Consider the following 27786-nt stretch of genomic DNA (forward strand, 5'->3'; position numbering starts at 1 on the left):
AATTTTAGTCATGGTAATATATTTTTAGAAGAAGCCTTATTCCTAGTGTTGAATAAACATGATTATATTTTATATGAATTTTCCCCCAGATTTCTGTTTAAGGTCCACAGTCTTGACCTATTTGATCATTAGCCATAGGTCATTTTTTGAGAAAAATAATGCCAAGAATTTGTACGATGCTTTATTATGAACCAATACTTTCATTGTCATAAACATTGTTCAATTTATTGTATAAGCGCTCAAAAGGTATTGTTACCAGTATTTTATAAAATAAGCCCCAGGGAGCATAAGTGGTTTGTACAAAGCCACATGGTTAATAAGTAGTAGAGAAGAAACCCCATTCCATCGGACCAAGTCAAGAACTTTTTCCATCAAGCCACAGCCACCTCAGAAACTCATCTCCCAGAATTTGTGTCAGGAGCTTTCAGCCGACCATGGGCCTCTCCACTTGTAAACCCATCTGGTGAAGTTTCTTTCTAAGGCTCATCAGAGGAGCTAAGAAAAACCAACACATCAGAGACTCAGAAAATTTGTTGTAATCCTGATTATCAGTGAAAAGGAATAATGTCCCCAATATTAGATCACGCTCCATCCACCTGGAGAGGTGCATTGAATGCATCATTTTGTAGAGAGACCACTTTATTTATCCTACAATATGACCAAGACTGTGATAGAATGGGACCCTTTGTAATAGCTTTTTACCATAAATGAGCATAGCAAGCTTTGAAAGGAAATATAGGTGTGGGCATTCTCCATTTGCTTTGGATACAAAACAGGTTTTCTGCCTTTGATGAAAAGAATAAGCTGTGCCCATTCTAAGGAGAAAGTGTGAAATAGGAGAGCTCTGAATGCAAGGTTTTATCATCACCTCTTGCTTTTTTTTCTTTTCATTCTAATCAGAAACCTGTTTTTAAACAAGCTGCCCTGATATTAATAAGTGACATGGAAAAGTGACTGCCTTGAACATGCTCCTATGAAAAGTGGCGTAAGAAGGTGAGGGATGCCTGAGGAAGAAGGGCCTTCACCATTAATAATTATCTGCGAGGAACAGGCAGTGCCTGGGAGGTAGGCTGGATTCACAGAAACAGAAATCTAAAACATTTGGGCAGGCTTCTGCTTTTTCATGAGAGGTTGCTGCTGCTGAATGCAAATTCCCAACTGGAATAAAGCTGATAACAAAGCCATCTTGTGCTCATCCATTCCGGAATACTAAACAGAAATGTCTCCTGTATTTATTAAGCCACTTATAATTATTTCTGACGTGTCAAATATACTGGGGATAGAGAAGATTGGGGGGACCATTTTTTATGTGATGTCAGGCATCAAAGAATTGAAAGAGTGGCCCCAGAAATGATCATTCTTTAAGTATGACGCTGCCACTTAATAAGCCAACAGAGAAAATATTGAAAGGAATTCCGTCAACATTCTGGGACTAGTGTAATTTTGAACAATCAGGCGTAATGGCAAGATCAGGCTTGATGTCACGCTGTACACCCTGTAATTCTGGGAAATTATAAAACTTGTGAACAAAAGGGAACGAGGAATATGCAATGGTAGAATGGAAAGAAGGATGTGGGGAGCTTGAGATTCCAGGTCTGTCCCCTCTGACCTCACTGATATGCAAATTGTTTTATTATGTCAAAATAGCAGAGGTGAAACTGTCAAGGTTTCCTAAGAAAAAAGTTTCACAGTTTCACCACAGAAAAAGATGAGTTTTGCATTTGGAATGTCTGAGGGCATCTGAAGTGTTGTCTCATTAAAATTTATGATCAGAATTAATTCACGTTCATTTCATTAAGAACTAAATCACCTAGGTTGAATTTGTGTGGGGAACCATAAAAAAAGGATAATGAGAAATGGCAGCAGGTCTGTGGAGTGGCCAGTGAGGACCACTCGTAGATCTGATCTTTTTCTTTTTTAAACTTTCCATTTCGTGTTTGGGGATTATTTGGTGTTTGGAAATCAAGGTCTTTTGTTGGCATTTGTATATGATATGAAATACATAGAATACTTTTTAAAATCACTCGAGTTAAAGGATTTAAATGACCTTACATGAGACCCATACATGTGGCAATAAGAAAAAAATGAGACTGCCGCAAGAAAATAAGAATTTTGTTTGTCGAGGATAATTTTGTGCCTGGCACCGTGCTTAATTGACTTAATGATGCTCACAGATAGAAAGCCTGAGTGTCAGATAACTTTCCCACAAAGTTGCTGAAATGGTCCATTTCCTTTGCTACAGACGGCTCATCATCTCAAGTAACAAACCAGATTATCCCAATAACAAACCAGCTCCTGATAGGCCCTCTTCACTACATCCTCTTGGATGCAGAATGCCAAGGCTGCATCTCCTCCTCATGCCTCTATGTCTGTGTAGATAATTCCCTGTTGAGGATGCTGACATCTCTTGCCAGTAGACGTTGTTGTGTGTTTCCTGGCCTGTCCATTTTCCTTCTAATAATTGGATTCTATTAGAAAATTTATTTCTTCTCTAACACTTCAACCGCCTTCTACCTCCATGAGTTCTAATCCTAGAACTGCCCCTCACTCGATGATATTCTAGGCAGATGACTATTTCTGGGACACGCCATGCTCATCTGGAGAACCGGAGGCTGGTTATTGCTAAAATCTCATCTCAGAGTGAAAGTCTGCTGGTCTGTGAGTTTATGAGTTCGTGCCTTCTGAGCATTGAAGGTGGTGAGCTTTCCCAAGCGCAGTTGTAGGATTAGAATTGCGACCTCGTGTGCTTCGTCTTACCGCTCCATTTTCTGTCTACTCTCTTGATTCCAGATGAGACTACACACTGACCCCTTTATTCAAAAGTGTAATTCCTGACTAGGGTCCAACTGTATACAATACTTCCTTCCCCTCAGGATTGCCAAAGAATGTGCCATCTCTGAGGCACTGGGAAATGTGGCAAGGTTTCCCTCCTCATTGCCAGCCCCTTGGGGACCAGCACGTGGGTCTCAAGTCCCACAGCACCTGGACCATAAAAAGGCAGTTCAGCGCATCCTGGGAATATATGGGCAAAATTGTGAGCTTTACCTAGAATAGCTTCTCCTTGATTCTCTTGCTGGGCCTCCGGGCTTCTTGCTCTTTCTCTGGTGACCGTGTCCATTTTAGAGCTGCAAGGGAAAAAGGTTTCAATCTGTTCCTTTTTCTTTGTGTAACACTTACTGAATAGCTCAGTGCAATTGGGCATTCAGCGAGTCATTTTCCTCTAGTCCTTGCATTACTCGCTCTTTGCAATGGAAATTTCTATTTCAGGTTCCTTAGTAGCCATTTCTAAGTCAACCATGTGGCCTCAAAGAGTTGGGACTTAAGCATAAGCCTAGGCTTTTAGAATATAGAGAGGAGAAGGGAGCAAAGGAAGGAAGAGACAGGCTGAATGTATGGACAATTTTACTACTGCTGAACTGCACAGTTGTTAACGTTGCATCCCTGCTGTCCAGGTCAATTTCACTTCAGTAACTGTGCATAAATCTGGATTATGATATAAAAAACAAACAATTAAGCAAGCAATCCTTTTTTGTTATTTCAAACGTTACCATTTAGAAAAACCTGCTTCTGGCTCTTGGGGTGAGTGTCTGGCAGGATTGTAAGTGGTGATGACTTTTTAGGTAGTTTTGTTATATTCTGTGATTTGCCTGTGCTCTTGGAAAGTAAAGGGGAATGACGTTATATGTGGAGCTATGTAACCATGAATTTTTAAAGCCAAATTGTCCCTGAGCTGAAAGGATTTCCTGTGACCCCCAACTAGTTTTCCTAAAATCTGTGTTAATACTTTCACACCAAAATGGCAAAAATTTTGCTTGTTAGTGCTTGGCTGCGGCTGGAGGCTGGTCTGTACAAACTGAAGGCGGTAATAACAGCAGCATGTATTTACCGGCTGCTTGCTACATGCCGTGTACTGGGTTAAGCAATTCACGTGCATAAATTTATTGAATCTTCACCCTAAGTGGCAGTACTATTTTTACTCCCATTTTAGAGACGAAGAAAATAAGTCATAGAAAAAACAACTTGCGCAACTTGCAAAATGTAGCATTAGGATTTGACCTCAGGAGGCTCGATTCCATCAGGCTACAGATAGGTACATACTCTACTCAGGCGCCCTATTTAGTCATTTTTATTCTTACATTTCCTTTCTTATTTGACATTTTCCACATTCAGTAAGCATCTTCCAGAATTTAAATTTTAATAGAGTAAATGGTATCCTGAAATGATGATCAGTGAGAACCAATTTTGCTTCTGAGTGCATCTAACTTATTCTGAATGAAGGAGACGCTGGCTCAGTATGGAGGAAAATGCCTGTGAGGAAGAGGCAGAAAAATAAGCCTAGGGGCCAGAACAGTTTACAGAGCAAAGTTTTAGTTCCAGGCTATTAATTTCATGCATATAGGAGAGAAAGAGCCAATGTAAAATAAAAACCTTTTGATAGAAATCTCTACCCATAATGACGTTGGTTTGGTTACCAAGGCTGGGCAAGGAGAAGAGAAGCAACGTAACAGGATAGACTCTGGAGCCTGATGGCCTAGCTCTTCCACTTCCTACTCTGAGATCTGGGGCAAGTTCCTTGCTGGCTCTGTGACTCTGTTTCCCTATCTGTAAAAGAAAGCTAATAGTACTTACCTTATAGGGTTGTCATGGAGATTAAATGAATTCATGTATGTAAAGCATTTAGAACAGTGCCTGGCACATAGTCGGTCATGCCACAAGAGTGTTTGCTATATCATCATCATCATCGTTATGATCATCATCATGAGGTGCTCAAACGTTGCGTGGCAAAGATGTTGACAGTGGTTTTATATTTAGATGTTCTTAGGGCTTTCATATAGGAAGAGAAGATACTAGATTTGATTTATTTTAGACAGACTTTGCTAAATAAAGCAATTCTTAGATCACCTAGATTTATTTTGGTTTTAGAATTCGAGTGGTCATTTATAAATTAATCAACTAATGTGTTGCCATGGCTCAGTCTGAAGGTGGAATTTTGCTCCCAGCGAAAGGAGGATTTAGCATGCAAGTTGCACAATTATCCAACAGAGAGATGGACCACTATCTTGAAAAATCTGAAGAAGGGAGTAGCAAAAATGGGAGATAGTCCTGCTTGAAAAGTCCAAGTGATTAGGAAAGCTGGGGTTTGGAGTTTGACGCAGCAAATTTATTTTGGGGTGATAATAGTAGAGGTAAGGTATAGCTTGTAGATCAGTCTGATAGATTCCCAGACAGTTACATCTTCACTCCTGCTTTCTTCAAAGAGTTGGGATGGAATACTCTGTGCCACTCTTTGAGGGCATCCATGGGGGTGAGAGAGGCTTTATTCCTTCAAGGCAATTTGGTCCAACTCTGCCAGCTCACTGGTAGGGGAAGCCTGGCAAAATTCCAAAGGTTATTAGTGTCGTATCTATTATTTCACAGGGTGGAGTGTGTTTGGGTGGATGGAGGAGGAAGCCTATAATTTCATAGCTGTTAGTAGAACATTTCTGCTAAAGCTCCTTTTATTCTAGAAATTGGTGAAAGGATCTCAACATTCAAGATGATTTGAGAGCATTGTACTGTCCCCAGAATAGAATGCACCCACAGTTCTTGCTAAATCTTGATGGTGCAAGTTGGAAGAGTATAAATATTTCCTCCAAAATATCTATTACCATCTCGACCCATTTTTTGTGTGTGTGAGATCTAAATCATCTTTTTAATTATTTTAACTCTGAAGATTTTTTCCCCCATAAATATAAAATCAGAGCTGTAAGATTAACCTAGAGCAGTTGAGAAAAAGTATTGCACTTTAAAATTGTGTCACCACTGTCTTGTTTAGGAAGAAAATGACTTGAGTTAAACTAAATGTTGAGTTATCAACTGTTTCAGTTCCCGTATTCATCATTGCCTGTAAAGTGTAAGCATCCCACTTATTTTTTTTATACTTCTCTGAGTTGCATTCTCAATGACTACCATATAAATAAATTAGAACAACAATCATGCTGTGCTTTTTCGTCATCATGGGTCATTTTCATGAACTGCTTAGTAATTTCATTGCACTTGTGTAATTAGGTGAAGAAGCTCCACCCCAGCATCCATGGGTCAGCTATGTGGACTCTAGCTGCCAAAGGCGCTTCTCCTTCTGAACAGAGCGCTTTGCTCAGCCAGTGTAGACATGGCCTGATAAACAATGGAACTTTCCTCTTGAGAGCTGGAGTTTGGATTGATCTAATTCTTTAATTCAAAACTGTGTACTGGTTTGATGAATGGTTCAAATGCCTGCCTTTTAGTAAAATGGGAGCTTAAATGGACAATAATGTGAAGAATAGCATAATTTATAATGAACTTGAAAGGCAGTAGCGCTCGCTGTTGTGCAAGCTAATCCGGTACTATGAAATCAAAGTTTGAACATGAGCTTAAATATCCGTGGCAGGGAGTTTGTTCTGGCAGGTTTCTATCTGTCAGGTCTTAACACTAAACCTGTCAGAGTGCAACACGGCCATGTCACTTTTGACCAAGATGTCACATATATTGTGGGAAACAACCTGCTTTGTGTTTTCTTCTCTAGGATTTTACTGGGAAAAGCAAACGTAAAAGGAATTTTTTTTAACGCTGCATTTTTATTTTGCAGATTCTCATGCTGATGGAGTGAGTGACAGTGGGGTGCGAACTGTAGTTACTCGACTCAGCTCAGAATGGCTGCGGGGAACGTATTCAGACATACCCAAGGAAGTCTGCCCAGGGTGAAACAAACACCGTTGAGGTTTAAATCAGGTGTGTGAAGGATGCTGGGAGCATGACTCCTAGGGTGGTTTTTTTTTGCATTTATTTTTGTCATGGAAAGTGGGAAGGCTGGTGGCTTTTGCCTGTTCTTCCAACTCTTAATGATATAAAATACACCCAAGAGGTCAACCCACCCTCTCTTCTAGGATCTGATATACTCTACTCCACCACCTCAAAGGGTCTTCTATTTTATCAAAACTTTAGATTTTAAAGGCGTGATTGTGGTTATTCATACTCATAAAGGATTCTGATTTTGGAGAGATTTTAAAATTGAGAATTGAAGTTTGATAGTCTTTACCACTGTCTATTTCCCTAGAAAAAGAAATACTGTTTGTAATATGTGAGTTAATGGCAAGAGACCTAAGAAAACTGCGTTCAAATTATCTTTAAAAACATATGTCCACATTATCTTTAAAAAGTTGTTGCATGGCTCCGAAAAATCGAGCAAAGGTAACATTTTTTTAGAAAATAAACCACATTTCTTTACAGGATGAAGTTGTGCTTAATAGCCTCTGTTTAATTCATTCAGAAACCACGCGATTTTTGTTGCTATATTTTATTAGAGAGGAAGGAGAGGCTGTTTCTACAGGTGTCATAGAAAAATCAATACTGAGCCATGGATTATTGGATCCCATAGAACCATGGAGAGTCGGCAGTGAAATTCTTCCAAAGGTGAGTGAGGGCATTGATTTTTCTTCTCATGCCTGAAGAAATATGACACAAGGAACCCAGGCTAGATTTAGACTGGAAACAAGTCTGATCTGAGACTATGCCTTAAAAAAATTAGTGACTTTTTTCAAAAAAATTAAGTGAGGAAATCAAATGAGAATTTGAGCCTATAAATTTTTTTCATATGTTTTCTTAGATTCACTTCTTTATTCCTTCGGGTAGTTTGAAGAAAATTGACTACTTGACCAACATTTTATCTGTAATTCAGATCCAGTGATTTCCTTGTGGAATACTTGTGTTTACAATATAGAACACTCTCTCATTTAAACCTATAGCCAAGAATGAAATAATCCTTCAGCTTCTAAGGAAAAGCATATCATTTTCACAATCACACTTAAAAATATGAGCCCAACCTAATCTTCCTCATTTAAACTGTGTATTTTTCTGGCTAATTTGTGCCATAATTTTTAGACACATGCTTGCTTATTTGTTTACTGATTTTACAGTTTCTTCTAGATTTTGTAAAGTCGAAAAGCTATACATAATGCATTGGTTGTTTACTGCATTGCTTAGCATTCCACCCATGCAGGCAGACGGTGTTCCTAGGTTTGGAAGTGTAAATCCCAGGAGAAGTGAGCTGAAGAACATTTTATGCATCACTCATCCTATTATGAGCCCTGTGCTGTTCTCTCTCTCTACAAGGTAAGAGATTTATTGTGAGTCTGCTTCTGGCAGTAGAAAATGACGTATGCTAATGGCTCTTGCTTCAAAGTGTGTGTTTTTGGAAGTCATAATGGGGAGTATAGAAATCGTTTTATAAGCAAAAGAATAATTGGAACAATTTGAGGTACTCGCACATCCTCTCCCATGCTCATCTGTCCCCAGGTAGGGTTCTGTTGTTCTACCCTGGGACCTACATTCTGTAGGATTGTCTTTCTCATGTGAAGTGAGGTGGTAAATTGGTCATTTTTATAATGAATTTGAGTAGAGTAGGTGATCAAGGAAGATAATTCAGGCCTCAAAGTAGAAATTTGCCAAATTACCACTTTGCTATATCTGGGGGTAGATGTAATTTGAGTTTTAATACTTTGTGGGATCAAAAGTTGATTATAAGAAAGTTAAAATATAAAATGCTAACAAGTTCATGATAATGTGTGGAATTACCTTAATACTAATTCTTTCTTTTTGCTGTTCAGTGGAAAATTCTTAATTCATTTTTCCTTATCCTGAACTTTCAGACTGGCTGAAACAATGACAAAAATTGTTTATAATCTGTATTCGGTGGATCATCTAGTTAGTACCCTGACTCTGATTACTCACAAAGACAAGATTCTATAAGAAAAACTGTCTGTTAGAAGGCTGCTATTGCGTTGTTAATAAAATAACAAGGAAAATGAAACATTCTGGATGTCCCATCTGACGAGGTAAGATTTTATCATTTCCCATAAGATGAGATTACGTTTGGTTTTATTTATTATTATCCCAGCCCCAAGAAAATTTGCATTTGTCAGAAACCTATAAAATAAAACTTTATATACATTGTCTAAATTAAGATCAATTTGAGACATTTAAAGCCAGGCTATTTAATGTATTTTATTTATGTATCAATTACATTATTTCTCATCCTTTCCAGCTTAGAAATTTATAACTCAGTATATCATGCAACATATTTAAACAAAAAATAAATTATGTACATTATAATTCTTATGGGATAAAAAGGCATACTATTCTCTAACTTTTGATGAGGTTTAACTTTTGGTGTGTGAATTCTCAAATGTGAACAAACCAATGACAATGGCATACTTTGAAGTGTTCTAAAGTTAAAATTGGAAATAAAGATTTCATGGTAAGTGGCAGCCTTGTGTTTACTGTTGTAATAATATAACATCTGCATGAGAAGAAAAAAAGTACAAAAGACAATGGAGAGATGATGCAGAAGCCGGACATATGGGAAGTTCCAGGTGTCCGTAGATACAAAATGCCGATGCTCAAATATCTAGCACTCTTTATTTGGTACACATACTATAATCCATCAAAGTGCTCTCTTTGTAGTCCAAAAATATTAGTGTTTTCAACATCGCTACCCTTTATCTTTATACCCAAATCTCCCACAATGTGTAAGCTATATCTTATCTGTGTCTGAGCAGCATGATAGTAGCCATTCTCTCTTTGGGCTAGGTATATCATATGACTTTTCCTGAAATGTTGCAAAGATGAATTTCTATTAGGTAATTTGTGGTTTATAAAATATCATGAATTTTTGAGGGGACAAGTGGCAATTAACTGAAGCATAATTATCTTCAACGTGAAAATAGTCTGGGATGCCAACGTTGGAGAGCACAATGTCTTTGACTCATTATCACCTTCTTTGCTTGCTTTGTTGTCATCCTTTGGGTTGCTTCTGGCTCCATGTCTCTTTTGTTTCCCTTTGGCTCCTCTATTGTATTCCAGTTGCAGTTAAAGAACAGAAACAGAGCAGTAAAACTGCATGGCCACATTTTCCCAGGGCCACCAACTGGGAGTTAAGCTGACTAACATTTTGAAAGCCCGGCCCATTTCATTCACAGCAGGTGCGGCAGGTAAAAGCATTTCTGTATTAAAGTACGTACTTATGTTTCTTCAGGTTCTTAGTCTAATTTCTCTTGTTTGCCAGCTGGGGGGAGAAACGAAAGTATGTTGGGGAGAAAATGCCTGGGGTATTTAATCAAATACCCAGCAACTCTTGATTATAGGATGCAGAATTTCACTTTCGAGGATTAACTATGGTGGATTTTGTCCACCAAAATGGGTGTCTCCTTCTACCCAGCATGTTATTGGGCTACTTTCTATCACTGCGTAAATACGATGCGCTAGAAGAATTCCAAACAGTTTAATAATAACTCCTGGGTTAGCAGAAACTAAACATGCAGGGTGGAAATTCCCTTTAAATATAGATATTTGTGAAGTTCCTCAAACAATACATTTTACGTTATTGTTTGCTTCTATTAGAACAAGAAATTGAGAATTGATTTCACTGTGTTCTGTTAATTTGATTATTTCCTAAGTGGTAAGTATAAACCTCCTTAAATATTTTATGAAGCTCACTTAATCAAGAAAATATCCTAAAGCATATCACTATATTGATCCTTGACCTGTCACTCTGCCATGTTGAATGCCTTTTCCTCCCGTCCTTACAATGAGAGCTTAGGGAACAGAAAGAGTGAGGTAAGGCATTAGCCCTTCTCCCTGAGCAGCAGCGGGCTGTGGAATTGTCTCCTGGGAGGGGACTTCCTTGGAAGTGGTGAAACTGGGATGAATAATAGCAGTTTGCATTCATACAGAATATATATATATATATATATATATATATATATATATATTTTGTGTGAGGAAGATTGGCCCTGAGCCAACACCTGTTGCCAATCTTCTTCTATTTGCTTGAGGAAGAGTGTCGCTGAGCTAAAATCTATGCCAATCTTCCCCTGTTTTATGTGAGGTGCTGCCACAGTGCGGCTTGACAAGCGGTGTCAGGTCCACACTCGGGATCCAAACCTGTGAACCCCAGGGCCACAGATGCTGGCATGCGAACTTAACCACTACGCCACTGGGCCAGGCCCCTGAATATATTTTTAAGGAAGCTTGAGAGCACTATACAAGAGCCAGCTAGGAGGGATGAATACAATATACAGTTAAGGTGGGAAGACTAAAGTTCTGAGAAGTGTCAAATTATTGTGATAATATCATAGCTCCTTTTATGAATTAATCTGATATTATGAATATTTATGATATTCTTCAGCTAGTGCCCACATGCTATATGTTGAAATAAATTTTACAAAGCCTCTTCTTTCACTGGAGTGAGCCGTACATGCACCATCTTACCCTAGAGTATAACCTTTGTTTCGTTTTATGTTCTCTGCCCATCCTACGGATATTTCTTATCAGCTTGGGTCAAAAGTTAACAGAGGGTACGATGGAAAATAAAATGATTGTTTTCCTTGAAGTTTTAGCAAAAAAATTTAAAAATAGTTAAAGGCCCAGTGGATGTCCACACCATGGCTATAGTACCTGGAATCTTTTCAAAATATGTGAGGTCCCTTCTGTTTTAGCAGTCAGACAAATTCTTTAACCAATTTGGCCTCAAGTTGACAAAGAATTTTTATTTATAAATGTCCCATGGAGTCCATGGGGAATCTCTGATACTCATTTATTTTCTAAAGAAAGGTTCAAGATCTATAAGTTCCAAATATTTCAGTTACTATGCACCTCTCTGCTTGACTAAATCAACAGTGCCATGGATATATCCAGATTCTTTGGAACACTTGACACAGCTAACCTCCACTGCACTTTAGTGCACTAGCTGGCCTCCTAGTTGTCCAATAGCATGAGATCTCACATTTGTTTAGTTAGTGCTTTCTGGTTTTCAAAACCCTTTCTCAGGATAGTTATCGTTGGGGTCAAGGGATAGAGGGTGGGGGATAAGGATGATATTTTTGTGTTTCTTTTCCTAATTTGTTAAATGAAAAGTGCTGGAGAATGAAATGTCTTTCTCTTGTTTTTGTTTCAAGTAATTGCATGAAGTATGAGTCACAGCATAATCGTCATGGAGAAGAGAGAGGGAAGTAGGCCCGTCACTCTTCAGCTCTGGTGCTTCTTAGGGACCCACCATGCTTTCTATTAATAAGCTAAAAGGAAGGACGCACCATTTCTCTCTTAACGTGACATAAAGATAACAGTTCCCTTCAACAGACTCATTTTTAAATAGGAAGGTCAATGGTCCGTGATCCAGGTTAAATACACTCACACATTTATTCATATACATATACTTGTCCAAATTTTTCAGCTAAAGTAATAAAAATGGTGGAAAGGAGAGAAACAGAACTCTCTAAAGGTCTGGGGTCGGGAGTTGCCCTAAGCAGGTACGAAGGCAAGTCCATTTTTAATTTGAAGCTTTGGGTTTTAGCTCAGAAATTCATTTACATTTTGTATTCTGTTTCAGAAAAAGTTTTTATTTGCTTACCTTTGAGTAAATCTGATATTTGAGAAGGGTGTGCCATGTTTGCCCTTTAATGACTCATTCAGAGAACATTTATTGAGCTTTTACAGTGTGCCAGGCACTATTTGGCCCTCTCCCCAACACTCTCGCCTGTCCCAGATGCTCGTGTTCAAGTTTGAAAAGCACAGAATAGAGAAATACAAGGTTGTGAGACAGATGAACTGGCAGTAGATAGCTGAAATGTAAGTCAGCATAATTACTTGATACCGTACACATTTTTCTACCCAGGGGTTTTAGATGATCATTGTCAGAATTTAGCAGAAAGCTCCATCAAATCTGTAAATTTTTGTTGAACTTAATGCAATTCCTTCAAGCTTTAGACAGTTACATTTCCATTGTCTGTTTTTAAGAAATACAGAAAGTTCTTCGTTGTTTTCCATTCCTACTTTTGACAGATGTTCCACACCGAAAGATTTATACCCTTTCATTTCGCTCTTTCCCTTCGTTTCCCATTTTTTCTGAAGATGAACTCTTGCATTTTTTTCTTTCTTAGTCCAATTTGCTGTACTTGGTGCGGGTTAAACTAGAAGATTAAAAACTCAGTGGACAGGGGGCTCTGACTTCTTTGCTGCAGAGTCTAGAATTTTGATGTGTATGTGTGTGTTTGTGTGATATGATGAAAACATTGCAGCTTAAGTTTCGTGCACAAATGTCATGGTTAAACTGGAGTTGGATTGACTGGTTTGAATTCCTGCTCTACCACTTACTAGCTGTATAAACAGTTTCTAAACCTGCTTCTTCAGCTATAAAATGAGGAAAGCAATCATACCCACCCCCACTGGTTTGCTGTAAAGATTAAATGGAATGATGAGTATAAAGCTCAGTTGTAGGCATATGGTAAAAGGCCAACAAACATTAATAATGATTTTAGTATTACTGTTATTTATTACGTCTGTGCAGACACACACATACCCCATTGATGCAATTTTTCTATATGATGCATTATTCAAAGAATGATGTCTAATCTTAGGCAAAATCATGAAAAGGCAGGATCTACCCTCAGCATTGCTAGCTTTTATTCAGAAGATGCATTCTCCTCTTATTCCCTTTGAATTCTCAGCGCCCTGCCTCTCTTCTTGCCTTTACTGGCAAAACCTCCTTTCAAGCACAGACCTGAAATTTATCCACACAAAGGTCTAGATGCCCGAGAACATTTGAGGTGTTGCCCTTGTAGAGGCCACTGACCTCTCATCAAACATCACATACCGAGCTGATGAGGCTGTAGACATCTGGCAGCAGCTGGCGAAATTTGTTTCACAGTGTGATCTCTCCCTTGCCTTCTGGAGATCTTCCCAGAGTGGGAATGGTTAACTGGGCCAAGGGGTAAGGTTAGTTCTGCTGCTGAAGGTACGCGCTCGCGCTCTCCTGGGGTTGCCTGACATCCTCAAAGGCTGCCTCTCTCTCTCAGCCCGGGGCCATTTAGGAATGTCTGTCAGCTTTTCCTCTTTTTTTTCCATTTCTGTCTGTGGGTTTTGAATCTAGTTATGCCTTAGACCACAAACTGTAGTCCTTTGAACATTTTTCCTAATACTTTTCTTTATTTTTGGATATACCCATTTTTTTTCTACCCACATCCCATCCATATATTCATTCTTAGTTATCCATTGTATTTCTTTCACAAAGGCCTGTATTCATGATTTAAAGTTTTTCACACATCAAACTATTATGCTGAGACATTCTCCTGAAATATTCTTTTTTATGTAACTCTACTTCACCTGTATTTTCTGTGCACAGATTTGAGAGTTGGAAGGACCGGGTTCAAGTTTAAGGTATGCCTTCACCAGCAATATATGTGTGGAAAACCGTTTAATTTCGCCGCCTCATCTTATCAATGATGTGAGAATTAAAAGCGTGTGCCCTGGTGTTCTAAGAATCAAATCAAAGTGTTTTGTAAACTTGAAAGTGGAGTAAAAGCTTTTTTAATCTTCCTTTTACCCGTTATGACTACTCTCTCAAGCTATTTTTTTTTTCAAGGGAGAGCATAAAGAGACATACTGTTTTGTAATTTGTGAAAGAAGGGATAGAATTATGTCTCTTTGGTATTTCCCCTCATTACCTGAAATAGCTATTCTGTTCATTCTTAGGATATCTTTGTCAGTTGCTTCCTGCCAGCATTGTATCATTTAATTCAGAGATGGCCCAGAGGAGAATATTCTCAGATGAAAAATGAGGAGAAATTTCACTGGTAAACAAGGGGCCCGTATTGGTGGGCTAGATCCACTAACTGTTTCTCAGAGGATCCAGATCATTCTGTAGAGCATCTATGTGGCATGGTCAGGCTGAGATGCCCCTAGGGCGCTCAGAAACTTGGACTGAGGCCATGAGGCTTAACATTTTCAGAATCCTTTACCCAAATGAGGAAAGACAAAAGCTAATGTTTATTGAGTACCTACTATGTGCAAAACACTTTCAAGAATATTAATTGCTAACTTTGGGGTTTTGCTAGGCACTGAACAGGCAATCAGCTACAGACTTTACCCAGGTTACCTAATCCTTAAAACAACCTTGTGACACTGATACTGTGTGCACTTTACAGTTGAGGAAACTAAGGTCTCTCTGACAGCAAAGCCAGTGCTTTTGGATTTCCCCAGGTTCCAGAGACATAGATAGCATTATGTGCATTTTGCAGATGAAGCAGTTGGAACACAGGGTTTAAGTAATTTGTCCCCATGGCTCTCTATGTGGCAGAGCCGGAATCCCATCCAGGTCGGTCAGACCCTGCACGCTAGGCTGCACCATCATTCTGAATCTTCTAATTCTCGAAAAGGACCTTTCCCCCTCTCTTACTTTACAATCTGTTGTGGTTTGATCTTTTCATAAGATAGAAGAAATTTGAATTACTGGAAAAATAAGATTAAAGAAGACATACAAAACCTTTATTGTTAGATTCAACAAATGTAAAGTTACTCTGTCACATTGCTATAGGGGCTTCTAAAGACTCAGTCACAATTTCTAGCTTATTTCTTGGTGGACGGATACCAAAACTGCCTGTGCCAGGCCCGATGCACAGACAATGCCTTGAGGAGCACTGCTCCAGGCCTTTGGGATATGAAGATGGCTGCAGATAAGGCAGTTTCCTCACTCATTAAGAGAAGTCTTATGGCCAGATGTTATGTCTCATGGCCTCGGTCCAAACTTCTGAGTGCCCTGGGGGAATCTTAGTCTGACCACGTCACACGCAGACGCTCCACAGAGGATCTGGATGCTTCCAGAAACGGTTTGTGGATCTAGCCCATCAGTACGAGCCCCTTCTGTTTACCAGCCATAGATTTAATTTCAATATTTACTGGGAGGTCTTGAGTAATACCCAGGTTGGAAATATACTAAAACACAGTTAAAAGTTAAAAATCATGGTCCCTATTTTTCATGTTTTTTGTCTAACCAAAGTTGAGTAGAGTATCTTAACAATATACCCAGTGAAATTAAATTAATTTTGTATGGAACACGTCTATTATTTGAAGGCCTGTCCTCTCGTAACCTACATAACCGAGAAAGGAAGGCCACTGTAAATTAGCTCATGTCATATAATAGAGATACACTATATCGCAGAGATACCGTGCTCTTTCCAGAGGACAGGCTCATTGTTGTGCTGATTAATTAATATTCTCTCCCGCTGTACCCAAGTAGTTGAAGAAATTAAAAGACACATGATAACAAAGCCAGTGAAGCAAACATTTCTAGTTAGTTCCCACAGTGACTGAAGAAACGCTTGTCACCTGCTTCTTGCTAGGCAGAGCAAGTTAGCTTAGTGGCGGTCCCTTTCTCAGCATTCCTGAAACAAATCTTAAAATAGAATAGCCATGAAAAATAGCGAACACATGTTTCCCAGGGGGGAGCAGGGCCTGTAGCAGGTGCCTGTCTCCGCATCCATCTGTAGAAGCGTCTGCAGGGAAGAGAGGAGAGAAAAAGGCTTACTACACAGAAATGTCAGAGTCACTATTTTTGAGGTTTATTTAGCAACATCATATCCCCAATTTCAAGGCAACACTTAGTTTTGCCTGGTTCCTGGCCCAGCCCTCCAGGCACACCACTGCTGTTTGAAATGCTGCATTGACATGACATTAGTGTCAGTTATGGTTCATTTTAATTGGGCTTTGACTTCAAGAAGAAAGTGCTAGATTAGAAGATCTGTTTGGACCAATTACTTCGTTGCAAGTGTTACAGTTATGTTAATGTAGAGCTTTCTCTGTATTCAGTTAAGGTAAAAATAATGGCAGGAAATACAGAGGATCCTTGTTTGTTATTATAATGGAGCCCTTTTCTGACCGTGACATTGGTGACATTAGTACCCTGAAATTCAAATGAAGCTCTCTTCTTATTCTTAAGCAATGTTCTGCCTTGGTATCTAATCTATTGTTCAAATTTAATGTAATCATTCATACATTGATCATTCATTTATGGAGTACCTACTGTGCACCAGGTCGTGTGGGAGATTGCTAGATCTTGGAGAAGCAATTGTAGCAATTTGGTTTCACCTTCAAGAAGTTTCCAGCCTGTCTAGGGAGGCACAGGGATGCAGAGAGAGATTTAGAGCATTGTAGCACTTGGTATAATAAGCAAAGGGACTGACTGGCGTATGAATGTCGAGGAAGTGACAAACTCAGGCTGTGTAGCCAGGAAGTGCTTCACAGTACAGGTGACATGCAGCCAAGATCTAGAAAAGTAAAGACGAGTTTTACATTTAGTAATGGTAAATACCTCTATCAGTGTTTTTGCACAATGTGAATTTTCTTGGGCTCTTTTCATTTACGACCTGTTTTCTTGGGACTCTGATTCAGTCTCCCAGTGGAACTACTGTTTTTATGGAATGTTGCACATTGTTTCTCTGCTTCTCCACATCACATTCTTTGTGTCTGGACAATAGCTAAAAGTTAGAGTGGTTAAAAGAAAAATTTTATTTATGCTTTCAATATCTCCCTACTGGCTATCTTTGCCATGTTGATGGCCAGCAGCTTCCTTATGGTTTCAAAAACTCCATCTGCTGATGACTTTTATTTCCTTCTTTTCCTGTGATAAAATCCATCAGTACTTAATGAGTTCCTAACTATTAAAAGGACTTAAGTCTTGCCCTCAAGGATCTACAAGGCAAGGCATACCTAATATAGCATTTGGTTTAAACAATAAGCTTGTACTTATTCAATTTTAGCTATGGGAACCTTGACATAATGGAAGCTTTCGTTTTAAAAAATGAAAATGAGTAAGTAATCCATAGGGAGATTAGAGGGTGTTTTAAAACACTCTTTTTTTAGAATTCCAGGGAAAAAGTATTGTGCTTATAAAAAAATAAGCACGTTAAAGAATATAGACTGTAATCATACATTGCCAACTGGCAAACTAGACAAGGCCAAGAAACAAAAAAATATTGCCCATCTAAGCCAAATAGGCTGCCTCACGATCTTGGTTGCAAACTAGACATTGGTTAGGGCCACACAAAATTTAAGGGTCATTGATAAGAAGTGCCAAAACTAAGTAAATGTCAGCTAAAGTGTGAAAGTAGCACATCCCTATACATGTCAAGAAAGTGGCACAAGAGAATCCCAGTATCCTATTTTTGGACCCGTGCTCTATCCCCATCCAGAATCCTGCAGTTCTGATATGAATAAAGACATCTGAATATCTGAAGAAATTGTTAGTAAGTGCTCAATAATTGGCTGTCGCTGTTCACTTATTAAGATAGACTAATACATTTAAAACACTATTTTTAGAAACAAAACCAAAAACTTGGCATCATGCCAGCACAGTTCTTCTAGGGACTGGAGACACTGCTATGAATGAGAACCCCTTATTCCCTATCCTGTAGCACTGATGACCCAGACAGGGAGGCACATATCCATCTAGTGCTAAGCATGTGACAACAGAGTGAGTAGAGGGCACAATGAGTGTAACTAGCAAGGATATCTAGCCAAGTCTTGGGGTGTGTCTGAGAAAGTTTCCTCAGGAAGAGAGGTTTTAGTTGGGAACTGAAGGATCAGTTGAGGCTAGACAGGAGTGAGCAGAAGCTGAGATGGGGCAGAGTTTGCAGTCCAGAGATAAGATGGAGTGGGAGGAAATGTGAAAGCTAGGATGTCATAATAAGGTAGACCTGTTGGCTGAATCTCCGAATATAAAAATTGAGGTATAGCCCTGGGAGCTCAGAGGAATGGGAAGACCAATTACTAAGAGACAAAAGATCTAAGACCTAGTACCAATACGGACATTTACCAGGAGGATGTATCTCTTGGTTTGTCACAACTTCTTTTCTCTCACCTGTAAAATGGTGGAAATGATATATACCTTGCCTAACTCATAGGGTGACTGTGTGAATTGTACTAAGTATGAAAGTTCTTTGTAAGCAATAAAGCATACATGAACATAGGGAATTCTTAAATTAGTACTTTACGTAGCAAGGGAAACCATTTGGGGAAAATTATGTCGAAATATAAATCCTTTTTGGAAGATTTAGATCCAAGATTGTGAACTCAAATGAGCAGGTCACATTATTCATGAAGGGAGCTCAATCAGAGCAATGATACAGAATAGTGGGAAATGTGGCAAATAAAATTTCTAATTTTAAAGCTGGAAATTCAGATGTTTATGTGAAGCTAGTTAGTGACTCGTTCAAATATTCAACAATGACACTGTGTCGGTCAGTGTGAAAAACCCCCCTCCCCAATACACACACACAAAAGAGCTGTGAATTTCAATCTGTGGACTATGACATCAGGTTCAGATGAATAATAGAGAGTAAATACCACCCTAATCGTTTGAAATTCATTCAATGTCATATAAGCGAGCCATATTCTTTGGTGCACAAAGATAGACTACTAGCCTAGAATACTGAATGATGTAAATGGCGGTCTTCATATTCCTTTGCACTAGACTGCTAAGACATTTTGCTTACTCTTTCATCTTTTTTCCCTTCTATAAAACCCGTTACAGCCCTCAGAGTCATATTTACTGACTTCCATCTTGACTATGTCACTCCCTCACTGGAGAACTTTAGGTAGCTCTCATCACATACATCAAACTCAAAATCAGCCTACTTTCTCTTGCTTTGTCTTCCTCTTCATTCGTGCCACCTGATTCCTTCTTTCTGTTCTACTCTTTATTCTCTGCATCTTACTAATAGCCAGTTTGTGCTTTTGCCCAAGCCAGTTGAGCCTTCTGAACTCATTTTATTGGCTATCAGCTCTTAGAGTTCCTTAAAACTACAAATACGCTATTGCAGAGCTTGTAGTTATTTTTAATGGACTTTTGAAAATTTTCTTAAGCTGAGCAAGAAATGTGGATCTTGTTAATCGTTTATTATTATGGCTCTGCCTTATTCAACTATATTAAATCTCAAGCCAACTGAAAGTAGATGTAAATACCTGATTAAGAATTCCCAGACACACACTTTAATGAGTAGGTTTAATCCAAACTTTAATGACTATGCTTCCTAAAATATACTTCTCATTTTATGTTAGCATTTCCATCATAACGTTAAAATATTTCCTTAAAAGTATTAGCACACTAACCTGCATGTGTAATGAGTGTGATATCATAAAACCTCAGCTTTTATCTTTGGTTTTTGTATTACCAATAAAGGAGAACTCTGAGTATTTATTTTTAGACACATGAAGAAAAAAGAAGTTCTTAGAAAACATTACATTTGTTAAAAGGGATCACTTACATTTATTTTCACTGTAGATCTTAGATATCCTAATACATATGATATCTGACTTCAATTTGTTTTCTATCCAGGATATGAGGGTAGAGAAAATGAGTGATTTCTTTTCACTTATTGCTATACTGAGTTGTACCCTTCGGAAATATGGAAAGTGACTCTTGGACTTACTCTCTATGATTAGAGAAGGAAATAGTAAAGGAAGTAATATAAGAAGGATTACCTTCATGTAAACCTTGGTCACCCCTATTGGAGAAGCTCTCATTTTAATCTTCATGTTATGTTCACTTTTCTTTCACTTTGTTGCTGATGGCTTATGAAAGACTTTAATTGGAAAATGCTAGGTTCTCATTTTCTCTCTGGAATTTATACTTTGAAATAGGTGAAATTTAGTTGTCAGATGTGTACAGATTATTTAGAGGTGTCTAAGGCAAAATCAATGTAATGGTTTCCCTTAAGGTATTCACAAAGCAATTAGAAAAATATTAATACTTAACTCCTATTATTATGCTTACAGAATCACAAGTGAGCATGGAAACAGTTCTGAGTTAAGAATGCCTAGGTAATCAGCGATGAATGCAAATCTTCTCAAATGAATAACTGCTTACAAAGAATTTGGTTTTGACAAAAGTTTAAACAAAAATTGACAGCTGCATGGGGCTGTGTTTAGATTTCTCTACTGTAGTATAGCAGATGCTTGGATATGACAACAAAGACTGAAAAGGTTTACAGTGAAAACTGAGAGTAACACTTGTCTTCTGCAGTAATGAATACTTCAAGCTTCATACTGTGAATTGCAAATGGTTTCTTTCATGAAAACCATAAATATATGGAGACAATGCCATGTATTACTAAGTCTGTCACTCTTCTTATTCATTAACTAACAAAATGTACATCGTTGTTTTTGCATATTTGATTATGGGTGGATAATACACAGGTGGCTTCTGTTTTACTAAGATCATTTTTATTTTTATTATTCTAGAATTTTCAATATAATCCAAAGAAAATTTTCAGAACTAGATTTCTGTTTTGATATCACTGTGGTGACAGACTGTTTAAAATGAACTTAAGAAAACTTTAACTTATGAAGTTTTTATTGCAAAAAAAATTTCAAAATTGTATTTGTAAAATTTTTGAATAGGATGGAAAGAAAAGATGATCAGATCTAGGTAACTAAAGAGCAAAACATTACCAAGAGGATAAATACACAATAAATTTAATACATGAAAATGTGATCCATTTAAAATATTTATTGACTTCTATAAATATGAAGTCATTTTATTATTGAAAAAACATTTATTTTAACAAAAGTAGCCAGTATAGCTATTGCAAGTACATTTAATAGCACGTTATAGTCTTAACATATAATTCAGATAGGTAGATTGAAAAATATAAACTTACATGATCACATAAGATTTTATAATATAATTGGCAGGAATGTATTAGTTATCAAGCTATCTTGTTAACTGTACAAAATTATTCCAGAAATATAGCTTTATAAAGAGGTTTACAAATCTGCTTTCTTTATGACCTCTTTACCTAGTTTGTGAAAGTAGTCTTTGTGTTTAGCATGATCGACATATTGAAATGAAAATAATGGTGATTTCCTTTCCCTATCTGAATTCCCATTGTTAATTTTCAGTGATTAATGTAAAACATGTAAGTATCAAAAATGTTTATCAATTTGGTATTTACCGACTGCTTCCTATATTCCAGGCACTGTGCTAGGCTCTGGAGATACAGAGATGAGTAAGATGAATTATCTGTCCTAAAGGACTTCACTGTCAAGTCAGCATAAATGGATAAATTTCCACACAAGGAATTAGGAAAGATTTAGTTGGTTTCAGTAACTCTTTGGGGTAACTGGGAAAGGTTTCGCCTAAAAAGATGAAATTCAAGCCAATTATTAAAGGATGTGGAATGAGGACATGGTGGGGGAAATCATTCCAGACAGAGAAAATAACACCTGCAAAAGTACCCCACAATTATGGTGGGAATTTCAATATGGTGAGGCTTTGAGTATATGTACACGTGAAGGAAGAGAGGTAACATGACAAATCAGAAAGACGTGATGGGGTCAGATGGCGATGTGCCTTGAATGCAAAGGAAAGGAATCTGAATTTTTAATCTTGTAGAAAAGAGCCACCAAGGTATATGATTGCATTTTTGTTTCTTGAAAAGGCTTGTGATTTGAAATCCTTTGTTGCTATTATTATTTTTTTTAAGATGGCTAGCTCTGCCAACCATGGGAAAATATACATACTGGCTCTAAGAAGAAACAAGAAGGAAAAGATAAGGAAGATTTTATAATTTTCTAGCCTCCCAAATAATAAGGAGCTGATTTTAGGCTTAATGAGGAGAATGAAGAAAAGAGCCTGGATTCAATAAACGTTTCTGAGATAGCGTGATAAATGTTAGTGACCAATTGAATAGGATAGGACAGAAAGAGGGAGGAGTCAAGGATGGCATTGGATGTTCTGGCTTAGAAGACTGTAATGGTTGATAATGCCATTATGATTAATTCTGGAAGTAGGATAACTTCCTGGGGATGAGGAGAGGGATAGATGTTAAGTTTGAAACATGTGGGAGGAATGTTAGTACAGATCTCCAGAGATTAGTAATGTGGGCATGGAACTCAAAAGAATTGTGACTGTTTCATTCTTATTTGTACCTTTTGAGACAGGTGAGTGTTGAATAGAGGAGATAGTATTTATGTAGCTGTAGAGCACATTTCCCCTCACCCCCAAGTCTAGGAGAATGAATTAAAGCAGGGGAGAGTACCACAGATAGAAACCTGGCAAACTAGCGCACAGTTCAAGGATGAGTAGAATTGCAGAGTCTGTCAATGGGGACAGAATGAAGCAAGAGAAGCTTAAAGAAGAGAGACACACAGAAATCAAGGCAAATTGGATTTTGAGCAGAAGGAAGTCCTATTGGTGCCAAATTTCACTAAGCTGCGTAAAACAAAAAGCGTAAAGACAAAGCATCAGCATTTGGTTGGAAATAAGGAAGTTATGGTCATCTCAGAAAGAGTGAATTAGTGGGAATATAAAACATATTATAATAGATGGAATAATGAATATGACGTGAGGAAGTTAAGAGTCTGCAATAGCAGGCAGCCTACATTTTCTACACATTTGATGTTGAAGGAATGGAGGATAGAATGGTGGCTACAAGCAGTGGTAGGATCAAAGGAAGGATGTTGAGAAAATGAGAGAGATGAGTTTTTAATGAAAGAGAGAAACAGAAGAGAAACACATTACCTCCTGGGGGAGGTGGAAGAGGGTACAATCCACCTGGAAGAGAAAGAAAAATGTACAATCCACCTTGGAAAGAAAAATGTATTCCTCTCTGCTCCAAGAGAGGAGGAAAGAAGCTAAAGACAATTGTCAATTGGCAAAATGAAGATTCTTCCTCTTGGGCTCTTTATTCTTTAGGAAGTAGGAAGCAAGGTAGTCAGCTCTGAGTTGACAAGAGAATAGTAGTAAAGACTTGTAATAGCTGCCTTGAGGACTAGGACAGGGAGCTGAGTAGGTTCCAGTGCAGGAGTTTCAGAAGTCATCCCTTTGTAATGGCATCAATTTGTGCAGTGCTGTAAGTTTCTTTTTAGCATCATTGAATAGCTTTGGAGCAGGAATAGAGATCTATTAATTAAATTATCTAGAGTTAGAAATTGATCCAGGGGTATGACAGAAGGACAGTTGAGCAAAATATAAAAGTCTGACAGCAGTAATGTGGTGATGTAGGGTGGCAGAGACTAAACAATCAAGACATGACATTGCTTTTATTTTTTCTACATTCTTGGAGGTTGTAGCAGAAGGACAATTTATTCTAAGCCAGCTTTCAAAGAAGACAAATATTTAGACAGGAATCAGCTTCTCTTCTTTAGTAGACTCATCATTGTGTAAGGCAGCGTAAGTGGAGGAAACCTAGACTCATTGTTTTCATTTTCTTGAGTTTTTGTAATAAAATGAGTTTTCAGAAAGTTTATCATTTGAATAGGGTTTTAACCAGGAGACTATCATTACTTTGTGTCAACAGCTGTCTTTGTAAATGCTTGAATTCTCACTTGCATTCTAGACACTAAGGGATATTAAAGATAGACCTTAGAGAGGGGATGATTATAAATTTATTTATAAAGATTCCACTGTAGCTGTGTGCCTGATACTAGAGTTCCTTTATTCTGTTGGCATCTTAAGCCAAACCTTTAATTTACTGTCACAGAAATTGGTTGAAATCTGCCTTCAAATATAGAAAGCTTTTTCATTAATACGTTCTCTGGAGTGTGACATTGTGGACTATATACTGAACTTAGAGACCTGTTCTGCTCTCAACCACTTAAATCCAAATATGTCAGTTTAGATCTTAGGGCTTCAAGGTAATCAGCATAAAAATAACTGTGCTTTCCTTCAAGATTCAGGCTGAGAGCCTGCCATGTAAGAGAAATCACCTTATAATAAAATCCTCTTAGATGGACAATTAAAATTGTTCTACCTTTTCTCATTTCCCTTCCCCTCCCACCCTCAACCCCAAGGAGGTCAGAATATTCTGGAAATAAATATAGGTAAAGTCAAACATCTCCTCCTATCCTTGACTCCAATCCCTAGCACAATTGCCCTAGTTTGATGTAGGTGCTTCTCCTCTTTTCTCCTAGTGCAGCTGTGATTCATTCACTTGTTCATCCAGTCAGCAAATATCTATTGAGTGCCTGCTGCGTGAAAGTCATCTTTCTAGGTCCCCATGACATCTTTGAGCTTAATTCTCTGTGATACTATTTTTATCCCACTGTGATGAAATTTAAGTGAATATTCATGTCTTACCCAATAGACTGTACCTATCTGAAGAATGTGCCTTATTTCTTCAGATCTCCTTGATTTAGCACAGTGTTTGACACAAGGTGGGTAGTCAATGAGTAAGTTAATTGGTGAATAGATAATTAACATAAGCACATGTACACTCAGACTTATAATGGAGGAAACATGTTTACAGAAGACTTAATATAACTCTCTCTTAAGATGTAGTCATCTGCTATGTTGATTACAAAGAAATACATTTAATTAACTTGATTTGTTTGGTGACCTCAGAAATGAAGCAATCTTGTAATATTGGTGAAAGTTACAGTTAAGCTTCTATGAAAAACATTTTCTGAGAGTGGCAACAATAGATGGAGGCATTAAAAAATCCTATTCATGAAAACCATAGAGGAGCAAGTTAAGCTCACAGAGAAAATAAGATCTTTAGTTTTTATTGTTGCCATCTAATAAGAGATTCCCATGAGTCGCTTATTTACTTTGTAATTAAGTAAGTCATCAAATGAATTGAGCATCCACAGATTTGCTGCAAATGAAGATGAACCATCATGTATTTTTATTTAATAAGAAATTGAATTTTCAAGATAGTTAAAAAGGTTCGTACATTGTGTGGTCATAATGCCATTATTCAAACAAGTGATTATCCAGTTTGTCTCAGTAGAATATTAACTTATTTGAGAAAAATATTGTCACTAAATTGGCAGTTGCTTGAATTCATTGGTAATAAAAATTGCTTTGATCTTTTATCACATAGGGAGTTATTCTGGAAACCTGGTAGGTGATGCAAATATTTTTCACGCATATTCACTCTATGTGACCCCCACCCAAATTGCCAAAATTTTTTAAATTTCAATTTATCACTAGTCTATCTTGGCTTGTTCCCACCAAACAAGTAGGTGTGCAGATTTTTTTTCTATGCACATTTTTTTTAAAGTTGAATTTCAGAGTTGGTTTGTCATTGCGCAAACACAGTTTATTCACATGGAGCCCACAATGGAGATCTCATTTCTGTTCTTTAGATCTTCTTTTGTTTTCTACCTCTGCCAGCTTCTTCAGTCATAAGGATGAAAATTCAAAATTTGACATAAATTTCACAGTTGAAATTTCTTTTAGTATTTTGATCTCTAATTGTTTGAGACTATAGAGCAGAGAAGAGAAGTATCTTAAGGAAAATGGTTTGCTAGTGGGAACTTATAATAAACTCTTTGGGAAATCAGACTTCTCTTTATCAGGGGGATACAATTTATTCCAAAGTGTCTCTCTTAGAAATTCTTTGCCATTATTTTCACTTTCAAATTACCTTTCGCCTAAATTGGAGATCCTGGAATAGTGAAAAGCATACGGTAGTCCCCCCTTATCCACAGGATATACATTCTAAGACCCCCAGTGAAAGCGTGAAACCTCGGATAGTACCAAATCCTTTATATACTATGTTTTTTCCTAAATAAGGGGCTAATGTGCAGGTAGTTATACAGCATAGATAAACAGGACAAAGGGATGATCATGTCCTGGGCGGGATGGGACAGAACCGTGCGAGATTTCATCACACTATTCAGAATGGCGTACAATTTAAGACTTGTGAATTGTTTATTTCTGGAATTTTCCATTCAATATTTCCAGACCGAGGTTGACCTTGGGTAATTGAAAATGTGCAAAGCGAAACCGCAGACAAAGGGGACTACTATATGCGATTTGGTCCTGAGGTATCTGAATTTGAATCCTGACCCTGGAATTTACTTATGGTGTGACCTAGGGCAAGTTATTAATCTTACTGTGCCTCAGTAGTCTCACTTAGAAAACGATGTGTCACTTTGAAGAGCAAATGAAATAACTAGTTACAGCAGGATTAAAAGTGGAATGAATTAACCTATGGAGAGATGTTTACTTTCTAGTCGAAAACTATGGGATATGAGAATGACAAAATGAGTGTGAATCCGTTAAGTCTCATAGGCTAACCAGAGCCATGGCTTTACAGTCCTTTTGTTCACGTACAGTCATGCATCACTTAATAATGGCAATACGTTCTGAGAAATGCGTCGTTAGGCGATTTCATGCTTGTGCGAACATCACAGAGTGTACTTACACAAACCTAGATGATATCGCCTACTACATACCTAGGCTGTTTGGTACTAATCTTATGGGACCGCTGTTGTGTATGTGGTCTGCCATTGACCAAAACATCATTATGCGGTACATGACCGTATATGCATTTCGATATAGTTTTAGCTATTGCAAACACTTAATATAAACCAAGACAATATTCAGCAGATACAAAGCCCTATATTTAGATTTTTAAAGATCAGTTATATAAGTACAGAATGGAAGGAACCTGGCTTGTTAGCAGTGTAAAAAGGCTAAGATCTAGCAGCTTTTAATAACTTCTTTATTCCTACTTTCATTCACCAAATATTTATTTTCTATATGCTGTGTGTTCAGTGCTGAGGATACAGGAGTAAACGGAATAGACATGAATTCCTGCCTTCACAGAGCTTCCATTCTAATTGATCATAAACTCAACCCCAAACAAATCCAGTAAATCTGCTGCAAGAGAGAAAGAAAGAAGGAATTCGCTTTTTTTATTGCAGTTTCTAACTACAGTAAGTCAGGGCTCTAACGGATAATTGTTTTCTTATGGTTGTTTTTGATGATGCAAATTAAAATGATATTGATAAGTTGGAGTATCTTGGGAAGACAAAACCACGAATTTTCTGAAACCAGGTGTGTGGTAAATGGAGTGCTAGGAGAAATGGGTGAGCGAACGAGATCACTTATGTCCAGAAAAGAAAAGGGCTGCAGGAAGTGATAGCTGACCTCAAGCACTGAAGGGGCTGATTCAAAGGAAAACCAACAGACTGACTTTACGTCATTCC

The 27786-nt window shown here is 37.8% G+C and overlaps 1 protein-coding gene across 7 annotated transcripts in view; it reads left to right on the plus strand.

Annotated features, from left to right (window-relative positions):
- The window catches only part of LOC139080381 (uncharacterized), a 130672-nt gene that overhangs the window by 52293 nt on the left and 50593 nt on the right, over positions 1-27786 (plus strand). For 2 of the 7 annotated variants that reach the window (XM_070600689.1, XM_070600688.1), the window contains 4 exons: positions 6608-6750; positions 7289-7431; positions 8018-8130; positions 8667-8852. In XM_070600689.1, the coding sequence (XP_070456790.1) occupies positions 6672-6750; positions 7289-7431; positions 8018-8130; positions 8667-8766 (435 nt within the window). In that variant the 5' untranslated portion in view covers positions 6608-6671 and the 3' untranslated portion in view covers positions 8767-8852. Of the gene's footprint in view, positions 1-900; positions 1185-6607; positions 6751-7248; positions 7432-8017; positions 8131-8666; positions 8853-9879; positions 10008-27786 lie in introns of those variants that run through there. The other 5 variants (XM_070600691.1, XM_070600690.1, XR_011534862.1 and 2 more) reach the window with 4 other exon arrangements.

Source organism: Equus przewalskii, chromosome 29, assembly GCF_037783145.1.
Source record: "Equus przewalskii isolate Varuska chromosome 29, EquPr2, whole genome shotgun sequence".
Lineage (NCBI taxonomy): Eukaryota > Metazoa > Chordata > Mammalia > Perissodactyla > Equidae > Equus > Equus przewalskii.